This window comes from Lactuca virosa, chromosome 1, assembly GCF_052849685.1.
Source record: "Lactuca virosa cultivar CGN04683 chromosome 1, Lactuca_virosa_CGN04683_v6, whole genome shotgun sequence".
NCBI lineage: Eukaryota > Viridiplantae > Streptophyta > Magnoliopsida > Asterales > Asteraceae > Lactuca > Lactuca virosa.
Genome location: NC_136426.1, coordinates 111,129,116 through 111,143,237, shown reverse-complemented (window position 1 = coordinate 111,143,237; position 14,122 = coordinate 111,129,116). Strand labels below are relative to the sequence as shown.

At 34.5% G+C, this 14,122-nt stretch overlaps 1 protein-coding gene across 1 annotated transcript in view; it reads left to right on the top strand.

Moving 5' to 3' along the window:
* Positions 1-2,825: 2,825 nt before the first annotated feature.
* LOC145106189 (CEN-like protein 2) overlaps positions 2,826-14,122 on the top strand; it is a 47,583-nt gene continuing 36,286 nt past the window's right edge. The window contains exons 1-2 of the mRNA XM_079043209.1: positions 2,826-3,159; positions 3,666-3,727. Of these exons, the coding sequence (XP_078899335.1) occupies positions 2,950-3,159; positions 3,666-3,727 (272 nt within the window). The 5' untranslated portion in view covers positions 2,826-2,949. The remainder of the gene's footprint in view (positions 3,160-3,665; positions 3,728-14,122) is intronic.

The following is a 14,122-nucleotide window of genomic DNA, read 5'->3' as shown; positions in this document are numbered from 1 at the left end:
ATCTTCATCCTACTCGTCGAGTTCCTTCAGTCCATTTCTCATTCAGATGCTTTTACGTGAAACCAAAGCTCCAAACTGTAGATCTATGCTCCTAGGGTGTTGTTATCACGTAAAGTTGCTAACTTTACGTGCATGCAAGGCTCCATGAAGCTAAAACACTCATAACTAACATTAGAAGAAGGTTTTGGACATGAAGGAGGGCCAAAGCTTCATAAAGCTTGAGGCTTTATGTTCATAAGGGCCTAGAGGAGTCCATATCTGAAACTATGCCCTTATGACAAGCTCAAATCCGAGAGTGACTTCATTTTTGCACTAAAATGCCCATATTCTCACTTAAGAAGAGATCTAACAAATGAAAGGCCAATGTAAAGACTTTTTACCTTTAAATGCAAGTTAAGACAATGTAGACACTGGATCTAAAGGCTTCTTCTCGTTCCAAGCTTCTAAGACTCCAAGCTTCTTCAACAAATGCACCAAAAAGACACTTTAGCCTCTCACACACTCAAGAATAGGGTTTAGACCAATTAGGGTTTCTTATGGACGTCAAAAGGTGATAAGGGGCTGAAGGAAAGGACTTAAGGTCCTTTAAATAGTGTGCAAACCCTAAAAATTAGAGTTTTATTTTCCAGCTTCAACTCGTCGAGTTGGGTCCTCCAACTCGTCGAGTAGGTCCTTTAAGTCACGCGGCCATATCTGATTCTAAACGACGAGTTGCGGCATCCAACTCGTCGAGTAGGCCTTTGAATATAAATATAAGTTGTAAAATTTATACATGGGAGTCGGGGTGTTACATGGGGTAGTTTATAATCTCAAGAAACACTTTAAGGACCATTATATGATGAAAATGAGCCCTAAACTAAACCTAACACATGGAATCATCAAGGTAGGAGCTTTATATCTCCAATAAGCTGGAAATGGTGAATAACCTCTGGATCTACAAGTTCCTTCTTGTCCAAAGCTTCTCCACAAGTCATCTTCTTCTTTACTAAGCACCACACACGCACAAAACACCCACATAAGCTCAATATCTTTGGAAGATGGATTAGGGTTTCGAGATATGGCTCAAAAGGCAATGGACGTCAAAATGTTTGTGTGTCCTCTTCTCCAAAAAGACATGAACCAAAGTCTGCATGCGGGAAGACATTTCTTGCAGACATCTTCTACGCAAAAAAGAAAAAGAAAATATATAACTTGAAAATTTTAGATCACACTTTTCTTTCAAAAACCCCCAACCTTAGAATAAAATTAATATACAGAAGTTTAAAACCATTCTTATGTAAATAGATAATATAAGGTCAAATTTGATTTATATACTTTTTTATAATATTTAAAATAATAAAAAAATATTATATTAGAATAAAAATGTTTCAAAAATAAGATTTAATATTAGGATGAAAAATCTACTCTAATAAATAAAGATCATTTTTGCCAAATGTCACATTCACATTCAATTTTTCAAATGTCATTTTGTGATTATTTTGAATTAATTTTTTTCACATTTCATTTCATGGGTTTTCCTATTTTATTAAATTTCACATAATATTTTAATGTAATAATTACAATAAATATAGTATTAAATGAATATCATTTTTATTAATGGACTTAGGTTCTAATTTCAAAATTCTCAAATTAAAGATCATTAATTTCTTTTATTTATTTATTTAAATTATTTGTTTAAATTTAAAAGATAAAAACATTTTAAATTCATTGTTTTTCTTATTTTCTTATAAATTCAAAGTTCTTAAATATTTAGACATTTATATTTATCTTTTTAAAAAAAAATTAACTCATATAATATATTGGTCTCACAACTAATGTCATAAATATTTTTATCTCGGTTATTCAAATTTCATATAATAATCAATAAAAGCAACCGTCAGAACTAAGATTTTAAGTTAATAAGAGATTAATCATTTGAGTGAGAAAGAGACAATTACTATAATTTTACATAAATAAAAAAACCTAAATATTTTAATTAATTTTTTATTTAAAATAATTGATTAATAATTATAAATTTTTATTATAAAATTTAATTAAAAAATCAACCGTAGTTTCCACAGGCTATAATCTAGTTGTTAATATATTATTATTAAAATTTATGTTTTATCCCTAACTTTTGAAAATTGACTTATATAAATACATTGTTTTCTTAATTACTAAAATATAATGAAATACAAAATAATTTCATCTATTACGCACCATATTAAAAATAAAAACATTTTAGTTTTTGTTTTAAAAAAATATGGAATGAATAATTAATTTTTTTTTTATTTTGGTAATATGAGTTATATTTAAGTTTTGTAAAACTATAATTATTTAAAGTTTCGGTGTTAGAAAAAGAAATTATATTTCAGTTTATTTTAATATCCTATAGATGTTAAAAAACAAACATTATTTTTTTTAGACTGCAAATGTTTTGTCAATTTCTTTATCTGCAGATATAATTCATAAACTTTAGTTCTTTTACCTTTAAAAAACAAACAACAATTAAACCATAATGACCAAACATAGTTATATTGAATCAAATATGTTTTAGCAAAGTAGGGACCAATCACGTTTTTTCTTAATACAATGTTTTTGTGATATTATATGTTGATTTTAATAAACTTTACATATATAAGCATTCCAGAAGAGTCTTTTCTATTTTAGGAACTGTTCTCTTCTTTTACCCACATGCACACTTAAGTTCTGAATAACTAAAAACAAAAGTACTTTTTAAGTTTTCTTAAATAATTTAAAGGAATACCAATCATTTCTTTGATTCTAGGACAATTAAATACTGACAAACATTAATGTGGATGGAGAGCCCTCAACCCTACCAATAGATGCCCATGGTTCATTTCTTCATCAAACTCAAGTGACCAATAAACACTTTCTGTCGCATATAATGAGCTAATGTTAAAGGCTTTCTTTAACACAAGTTTTACAGTTTGTTGAAGGTCAGAATCAATGGCGCGAAGACTAACGCCGGATCATCCACTGGTGATTGGGAGGGTGGTCGGGGATGTAGTCGACAGTTTCACTCTGAGTGTGAATATGCTAGTAATGTACAAATTATCAAACCAAGTGTACAATGGGCATGAGCTGTTTCCTTCTTCTGTTACTGGTAAACCTAAGGTTGATGTTCATGGTGGTGACTTGAGATCCTTTTTTACACTGGTACAATACTCCTTTACGTCTTTGTTATTTTTGTAAAGGTTGTGTTAGTAGTTTTCTTGTAAGTAAATCATTTAACTTCTTAATTATAGTGCAAGAGAAACACTAAAATGTGTTGGAATGAACAATTTTAGGCAGCTCTCGATGTTCGATTTATAATGAAATTACAAATACAATACTTACAACTGTTTTTCCTAACAGACTTAAGTGTTCTACTCAAGCAAATAATAGCACACTTATGATATAGTCCAAGAAACTCTTCGACTAATGAAACCCTAGAAATTTCAAACAAAAAAAGAGTTGGGATTTGACAAAAATAATGAATGATAATCTTCAAAATGCCACAAACATTATCGTGTCCACCATATACTAACGTTGTTTATTATTAGTTTTATGTACTTATTTAATATTTGATAGTTAGTTTATAATAATAAAAGACAACTATAAAAAACCTTTTTTTATCAACTAATTAATACTCTTATTTAAGAAATATATTTTATATTTTTCAGATAATGACAGACCCCGATGTTCCTAATCCTAGCGATCCATATCTCAGGGAGCATCTGCACTGGTATTATTATTATTATTATTATTATTATTATATTTATTTAACCTAGCATTTTATTGTTTTGCAACTTTTTATTATTATTTTATTCACGTTCAAATGTCCTAAAACGTAAAACCCTAATGGCATCTACACACACAGAAGGTTTTACCAGTTTGTACATCAAATTAATGTTGCAAATGCTATCATGAATTTTCTAATGTGAAATTTAGTTATCATTTATTTGGTTATAATAAACATGCATATACATCACACATAAATATGTATGAATCCATCCCATTTTATACAAATTTGCCGAATTTTCATTGTATTTTAAAAACAATCAAGTTATGCTCGTTTCTGATTAAAGCGTTTCTAAATGAAACAATATGTCGATTCTAGCTAGATAGTAAATTAGCATTACGAATGTGAATAAACTTCTCATGGCATAAATTTGTCAAAAATTTGTATTAATTATAAAAGTCATACGTGCATAAAATAATCTATATCATCATCATGAGAATACCCTTGCATCTTAATTTGTTTTGGTACTGGCATTGCTTATTTAAATATATATTTGTTTAAGTGGTATCAATAAGGGGGTTTTAAAAAATGTTTCACTTATCTTATGTTCTTCCTAAAAGCAATAAGATGATAACTTGTTTTTTTTTTTTTACTGTTTGTTGTTTGACAAATTTTGATTATACATGTTACTTATAAATTTATCAAAAAGACAAGGGTAAAAAAGTAAATTGATATGCACGTCATTGGTATGAAAATGAAAGGAAAACGATATTATGATCGCTATGATTTTTTTAAGGGTAATTAAATATTTGTAAACTAGTAAAGTGGTTTTCATAAATAGTTATCACTTTCAAATAAGTTTAACTTGAAGGAAAAAAAATTATTAATAATTATTTATTTAAATCAATAAACATATTTTATTTTATTTTTACCCTAACAATAAAAAAACACTTATTATAAGTATCATATCGTAATAAGCTATATCAGCTTTCCTAATCCATCTCAAACACTTATATTTAACTTATATATTATAAAGATTAGACTATTTTAAAATCAAGATATCATATATATTTTTTTCATAAAGTTTTAACCTATTTATTTATTTACTTATCATTATAATTATATATCAATACTGATTATACTAAGGGTGAGCATTTGGACCGGATCGAGCCGAATCGGACCGGACCGGTTTCGGAGAATATTATGGACCGTGGACCGGACCGGATGAGATTTACCGGATCCAGGTCTGGGTTTACCGATTCTTGGACCCGTTTGGACTGATACAACTTTACATTCATATAGTACAACTTGTTAAAACGCGTTTTTGGGTTTGATACAACTCGTTAAAACGAATATGTTGTTGGGTTTGATATGTTATAACCCGTTAAAATGAATATTTTTTTGGGTTTGATACGGTACAACTCGTAAAAATGAATATGTTTCCGTTTCTTGTGTCTTTGAACCGATCAAACTTTGATTGTTTATACTTTATACCATTTGTTTGAAGGATTCTAACTCATTGAATATAACAACAAAAACAAAAAAGTTATAGTCTAAACTCATCTACAAACTCCAAATTACATGTTGGAAAAAACCACATGTCAACTCGACTTAAAGCAGATAAGATATGCTTGTTTAAAGAATTTCACATAATACAAAAGTTTAAATTTCTTGTTGAAAATGTGAAATATTTCAGCTTTGATATCTCATCTTTAAAAGATTGTAACTCATCGAATATAACACCAAAAACAACAAAATTACAGTCTAAAATTATCTATAAATTCTAAATTACACAGTGAGATATATTATTGTTTAAAGAATTTCACAGAACACAATTGTTTAAATTTCTTGTTGAAAAGTTGAAATATTTAAGTTTTGATATCTCATCTTTGAATGATTGTAATTCATCGAATATAATACCAAAAACAATACAATTATATTCTAAAATCATCTACAAACTCTAAATTACACGTTGGAAAGACCGTATGTCAATCTGACTTAAAACGAATGAGATATTCTTGTTTAAAGAATTTCACAGAATACAAAAGTTTAAAATTTTGCTGAAAAACAGAAATATTTTAGTTTTGATATCTCATCTTTGAAGGATTATAACTCATCGAATATAACACCAAAAACAACAAAATTATAGTAAAAAATCATCTACAAACTCAAAATTACATTTTAGAAAAAACCACATTTAATCCGACTTAAAACGAATGAGATATGTTTGCTTAAAAAATTTCACAGAGTACAAAAGTTTAATTTCTTTGCTGAAAAACTGAAATATTTTAGCTTTGATATCTCATCTTTGAAAGATTGTAATCCATCGAATATAACACCAAAAACAACAAAATTATAGTAAAAAATCATCTACAAACTCTAAATTACACGTTGGAAAAAAACTACATGTCGATCCGACTTAAAACGAATGCAATATGTTTGTTTAAAGATTTCACAGAATACAATTTTTTTAAAAAAATAACCCGGTCCAAAACCGGTTTTACTCGGAAACGGCCGGACCGGACCCGTAAAAAAGTCGGACCGGTTTGCTAAAATCCTAGAACCGAGAACTGGTCCAGGGGTCCAAAATAACGGTCCGGTTCACTAGTCCGATCCGGTCCACAGATCCAAATGTCCACCCATAGATTATACTTCTAAATATTTTTATTGTCCCACTAGTCATTTAGTCGTTTAATCATGCTTAATGATTTTTGTTGTATTTTGAAAATTTTAGATTTTAGAACTTGCATGTAATTCGTAAAATTCTATACATATGTGATCTTCAAATTAAATTTTAATAAATTAAATTTATAATTTATCTATGTGATGCATCAAATTCATTTGAAAGTTTTACAATTTATTAACTTTTAACTGATTAATCAAAACAACTTAAACGTTTTTTAGCGTATATTTTAACCATATTAATTTGAAAAAAAAATACGCTTGAAGAAATATTTTAATACTATAACTATCCAATTTTAAACAAATTAACTAGTATAATTTAAAATTTGTTTGAAATTATTATACTTAATTTATATTTATGACATTTTTCTAATACAATATTAAATTTTTGTCATTATTTTTTTATATTAGTTGTTCAAATTTCAATATAGTATCCTTAATTCTTTACTCTAAATATGTTGATGTTGATGGATATAAAACATTACCTTTTTAATATTACAACTTTTAAATTTAGAAATATATTTTTATTGTTATTTGAAATAATAATGATGATCAAAGATAAAATGATATGACTTTAATATATGTTTATCTAATTAACCGTCGGGATAGAAACTATTGAGATTGTAGTATATATATCTTATAATATATTTAAAATATATATAATATTTGATATCAATTTAATATAAAAGTTATCTTATTATAATTAAGTTTATATATATATATATATATATATATATATATATATCGAAGTTATATCTTAATAAACTCTGCCTGCAATCTCTACCAAAATGACCATCCTCGCCTCATCTGCAACATACAAAAGATCGGCACCTCCCATCATGAAACTTCTCGCACCTGCCACACTTGGAACTCCTCCCCTTAGTTGGTCATGAACCCGAGTCAGCGGACATGACCTGTTGGCCGCCGGTTGATATCGTCATGACCCTAGATTATCCACTAGCATTCTTTCTAATAGTTCACATATCAACAAAATCAAAAACTCGGTGCATATAACAAGTATGGGTTTTTTGGGAACCACTCTCCTGTTTGGGCTCTGACTGACTGTACACACCACATCTTCTTGTAAAACCAAAGTTAATTCAAGGTCCACGTTCCCGATCCTAATCCAACAATCAAACAAGAATTTTTACAACCAAAAAGTCAACAGTCAATGTGGAATCCCATTTTCAAGGTCCATGTTCTCCTAGTTTGAGACTGTATTCACACAAGTGTTTTTACAGGAAGATGCGGTGTGTACAACCAAAATTCTCGGATCCTAGTTTGAGACTGGATTCACACAAGTGTTTTTACTCTGGTTTTCAAGGTCCACGTTCTCCTAACACCAGAACTAGGTAGAATCTTAATCAGTAGCCCAAAATCCTCAAGTTTGACCCAAAGTCAAACTTGGTCAAAAAGTCAACAGTCAACGAAAGTCAAAGTCCAAGGTCGTTGCTTATGCCCAGCGTACTCCATTTACACCCGACGTACGCGGCCTAATCCTACTCCTTCATTAAGCACTTTATCCCTTAAGGCCTTTTGTCCATAGCTCAGATCTAGCCTCAAAACATCGACTTAAGTCATAAAGTTTCCACCTTTATGACTTTCCATGGCTAGAAAGGTCGAAAAGCTAAAACCCTAACTTATTAATCCATTAAGACATCAAAACTCTTGCATAGAAGGGATAAAAAGACTGAGATCACATTTTTGTGGTTCCTAATAGCTCCATAACGGATAAAGTTTCCAACTTTATCTATTAGGATGGTCCAAAAAACCAAGATCTAGTCTTTAAGTTTCAAAGGGACCAAAAGTGCATCTTTCTCAACTTAATCCATTAAGTCAAAGTCTTCAACTTTCAGATCTGAATCAATATGATATTTAGATGGATAAAGTTTCCAACTTCATCCATAACAAGGTCACAATCTTGCAAGATCTAAACTTTGTGCACTAAAGTGACCAAAAGCTCATAACACCCCAAACTAGCTAGATCTAACAAATGTATCATCAAGATTCAAGCTTTATACCTCCAGAAGAAAGATCAAGGTGAACAAGGTTTGGATCTACAAGATCCAATGCAACCAACACTTCTCCAATGAGCTCCTTCTTCTCCAAGATGCACTAAGAACACTCTAAAGCACTCAAAAGACCTTCTTTTGCACACAAGGCTCAAACTAGGGTTAGCGTTTCAAGGGAGGACATTGGAGAGGCGGAGGCTGAGAATGAAAAGGGTTTAGGGAAGTTAAGGAGCTTAAATAGGGCTCAAAACCCCAGAATTAGGTTTTGGGTTCTGATTGCATATGCCTATCGTACTCCTGGTAAGCTCAGTGTACCAGGTTGAACTTCCACGATCAGACATGCCTAGTGCGCTGAGCGTACACCATGTACGCCTAATGTACTAGACTAACCCAAAACCTTCCTAACTTCTAACAGTCATAACTTCTTCGTTCCAACTCCATTTTTCGATGATCTTTATATCCACAGAAAGGTATTGAAGATCCCCACAATATTATCTAAATATCTTGGACTAAAAACTTCTTGAACAAAAATCCATATTTCATGCAAGAACCTTGCCTATGACTTTCCCCTTTCTACCCTTCGAACCAGTACACAGTTCAAGGGTTAAATTTTTTAACCATCATTACCTCCTTCCAAAAGGTCTAAACTTTGCCTCCTTAAGGCCCAAATCCTTTACACAATCGACTTCCGGCCGACGACCCTAAATTAAGAAACGACAGGAAACAAGATGTTACATTTTGATTAATTCTTAATTAAACAATACTATTTCTATTAATATATTATTCTCGTAACATATTAATAAATTCATTTATTGCTATTTATTAATCATATAATAAATCAATAAATCAACCTCTCTCTCTCTCTCTCTAAAAGTCATCTTATTTAATTACCAGGTTTGAGGGCAACTCAAAAGGACTTTGTTAACAATTCAAGTATATACCAATTTAGTTATTGGCTTAGACACCTAATCCAACATAAACTCCATAATTTGATCCATATAAGACTAGCTCAAAGAATCATATGTATTTTTGAAGTCAACTTTGAAAATCATTAATGGTTTTTTTGCCTTTTATACCACTCCACAAATTCATTAACCATTAGATAACCATTTAGAATTTGTATACCGTTTATAATAAATGCATATTAATTCATACTAATAATACTATCCATTAATTTAGAAAGTATATTCATCAACAACTTTGTAGTAATCTTATATTGGACACCAATGAGACTAATATGACAAAATTCATTCTCAAGGGTGGGACTTTGGACCTTGGGAATCAGAGTGGTGAAAGATGAATTGTGCCCTAAATTCACCTATATGATCAATGATTTATCTAATAAATATGAGAATATTGCAATAGTTATTTGTAATATCATCGCATTCCAAACCTTTCTCCAAGCTCACTCTGTGTTTATTCTTGAGGAATAACATTTATTCTTTACATTTCAAGGTTAACCTACTCATCTTGATCATTGTTATTCACCCACCATATTACACATTAGAAATCCACGTAGTCAAAATATAGGATCTTACTAACATAATAATTTTCTCTCCAATCAATGGAACGAACATCTAGACAACCATTATATTCCACAACCGCCGCCTATCTATTGTCAGATGCTAACACCTATAGTATTGGTTGATTGACGATTAAACGTCCCATTTCCTTTATATTGTGCCATTATCACCATACTACTTTCCATCAACACATCTATATATATATATATTGTAACATCCATAAAATTTCATAAAAATTTAAACTTTTTCAAACCAACCAAAAATCATAATTGTTTACATTGTAGTTTCGAAAATATGTTTAACATCACAGTTTTTCCCAAAATCACAAAACACAACATGAGGAGGTGAACGATCAAGCCTTTTCCTTCCTACGATCATCTGAGGTACCTGAAACATAACCCAAAATTGTAAGCCCAAATCTTAGTGAGTTCCCCCAAAATACCAACACAACAAATAACACATATACAATAACAACATACTATGGGTCCAATCAACCATCAGGTTGGAATACCCCAGGCCCCTCAACCATCGGGTTTGAATGCCAACATACTATGGGTCCAATCATCCTCGAGATGGAATACCCTAGGCCCTCAACCATCGGTGTAACGACCAAAAATTCCAACCAATTTAAAACATTTTATTTCATTCAAAAACCATTAAGTTCATACATCTTGTTTTCAAAATAGTTTAGACATCAGAGTATCCCCCAAAACCATATCACATAAATCATAAAACATGAAGAGCGGTACAATCAAGCCTTCTCCTTGCCACGATCTCCTGAAGTACCTGAAACAATAAACTGCAACTGTAAGCCCGAAAGCTTAGTGAGTTTCCCCCAAAGTACCCATACACACATAAACATACGCATACAACAAAGAACAGCATACTATGGGTCCAATCAACCTTCCGGTTGGAATACCCCTGGCCCTCAACCATCGGGTTAGAATGCCCATACACTTATACGTATAACAATAACTACTATGGGTCCAATCATCTCGCAAGATGGAATACCCCAGGCCCCTCAACCATCGGGTTGGAATGCCAACATACTATGAGCCCAATCATCCTACCGGGATGGAATACTCCTGGCCCACAACCATCGGGTTGGAATGCCCCACTTCCTATACATACAATAACTACTACTATGGGTCCAATCATCCCTCAGGATGGAATACCCCAGGGCCCTCAACCATCGGGTTGGAATGCCAACCTACTACGAGTCCAATCATCCCACCTGGATGGAATACTCTCGGCCCACAACCATCGGGTTGGAATGCCCCTACACTAGCAACATGCACACATAACAGGCAACCATATAACACTCTACAGAACCAACATACTAGGGCCCTATCATCCTACCGGGATGGAATGCCTTCTGCTACGGCTCAACATACATATCCCGCAGGTAACCTCCTACCAGCGTACATAAGGCAAGACCAACTACAGGTCTATAAATATAACCACTACCCAACTACCAGGGTGCTGATCCAACAAAACTTGCCATCACTTAACTACCTAATCCTCCAGGGTACTAAGCTAACAGAGCATAACATCATATCATTATCCTATCTACCAGGATACTAGCAAGCATATCATCACATAAGCATAACAAGCTCTAAACAACAATTCAAAGGGCCGGCCTTGGTGCCTTAGACCCTTGAGTACAGTGAGGATAACTCACCTGAAACGGAGAACCGAACCACGAAACCACACTCCTGAAGCACTGCTCCAAACCCCAACACCTATTGCCATCAATGGACCATTGACATAAATAACCAATTACCATAACACCCATGAAGGTCAAAGTCAAAGTCCAGGCCAAAGTCAAACTTCATGACTGACTCTACTTGCCAAGTCAACCCGTTGACTCGTCGAGTCCTTATACTCTGAAAACTCTTAGAACACGACTCAACTCGCCGAGTCACCCCAAGACTCGTCGAGTCCAACGATCTCCGAGTCCCATCCTGCTCGACTCACCGAGTCACCTCCGGACTCACTGCTTCAAGGTTTAACCAGAAGAGATTGGGGTTCTGCGACCAGACTCGCCGAGTCCAAGGCAATCTTCAATAGACTCGCCGAGTTGTTCTTCCAACTCGCCGAGTCCATGAACATGTTCATACAACTCGTCGAGTACACCCATGTGACTCGTCGAGTCTCTCCAGTTTTCAATCCATACAGTGGCTTTTCGAACCGTGCAGGGGCTCCAATCCATAGATCCACTCTTCTACAGTCTAACCCTCACATAAAGTGGCAAACTTTACGTGAAACCAAGGAGATATAGGCCCAAAACACTCTAGGGCTAGGGTTAAGGACTATGGGGCTTCATCAATATCTCTTAGACAGGAGCTTTATGACATTTTGGACCATCACAAGCCTAGATCTGAGGTAGCAATCTCAGATCTAAGCCTCTAACTCGAAGTAGCTCTCAATCATACCAAAAATGCCCCAAATCTCAATGATAAAAGATCTAGATGCAAAAGAGCCCAAACAACAGATTATTACCTCCAATATAAGCTCCAACTGAAGTAGATCCCGGATCTACACCACTCCTTTGCAGCAAGCCTCTTGATCTTCAAGCCCCTTTCCAAGATTTCCTCTTCCAAAGCTCTATTCTCTCTATTAATGGAGGCTCACTCGATTTTAGGGTTTCTGGATCTCAAAAGGGTAGTAAAGAAGCTAAGGGTGGGTTATAATGTTCTTTATATAGGGCACAACCCCCGGGATTAGGGTTTTCTCTCTACAGCACCAACTCGTCGAGTCCAAGCCGCCGACTCGGCGAGTTGGCCACTTAAACCGCGATAGAATTCCCGCTCCGACTCGGCGAGTAAGTAGGCCTACTCGTCGAGTCCTTTATTTTTTTTACACTTTTGGCCCTTCATTGAACTTCTGAAATTTCGGGATGTTACAACTCTCCCCCACTTAAATTAGGCTTCGTCCTCGAAGCCTACTGCAGCATACGCTTCAGAACAAACCCCTTGCACTGCAGACTCCGATTTCTCAATCAACTCAGGTTCTTACAAACCCTAATTCTGCATCTCTCTTAAGATGGCTTATTCTCGCGTGGCATCCTTGCCACTACTCCAAACTAACCATTGGCCTTTCAACTCAAAAGCACCACCTATCAATCACGAATCACCCGATAATATTAACCCTTCATATCAGGGGAACACTTTCGCGCCCTGCAAACGCTAGATTCTACAAACACCCACTAAGCTCTGCTAAGACACTAATCCATCTTCCTTCGCCCAAGATTGGCGATAACCCTGATAACTTGCAACCTGGAACGAACCTTGTTCCCTTTTCTGATTCTATCCCTTACGCGCTGACAGGATACTGCATCCTTCAGCTCCCATAACCCATCAACCAACCATATCGCGTAACCACTCGTACCTGGCCCAATTAGCCTCGGGCTGGAATACCAGGCACGCCTATAACGGGTCCAGTCATCCCCAGGATGGTATACCCACGCATCCTCATGTATGTTTGGCCCAATCAACCCTCGGGTTGGAATACCAAACACACCAGGTCCAATCAATCATAGGGTCCGGTCATCCTCATGATGGAATACCCTAGATTGGAATACCTCCACATACATGACCCAAACCTACAACCATGCTCGGGACCCAAGGACCTTGTCCTTGCGTCACCCTCGAACCCTTCGGTTCGACAAAACTAAGTGTAACCCACTCACACCTCTTTATCACGATCTCTAGGTCCTCGCCCTCCGACTGCAATATCCTTATAAATTCCTCATCACCGGTCCAGACTACTCCCGAGTCTGTCAACCTGCCATCTCACTCTCCTCTGTCCAATTCTCCAATCTGGAATTACTATCCCTCTCCTCTTCCAAGGAGGCTGAAATCATGTCTACATATCATCCAATCATTGCCACAACGACAACACCTCACTATACATCACCCCTTAGCGGCGCACACCGCTATCTCATAACATGCATACATACCCAGAGACTGATCGCATAACCAGCAATCCATACATAGCCTGCCGCATTTCCTCAGCATTTCCACCATTCGGGGACAACCCCACCAGCCGCTATCACATAGCCGCATCCTCCCTACTTGCTCCAAGATCCATGATACATGCCAAGCCCTTACTACAACTGAACCGCCTCATTGCACCACTCCAATGATCAACATTCAAACCGCGACAGGTAACACTCTACA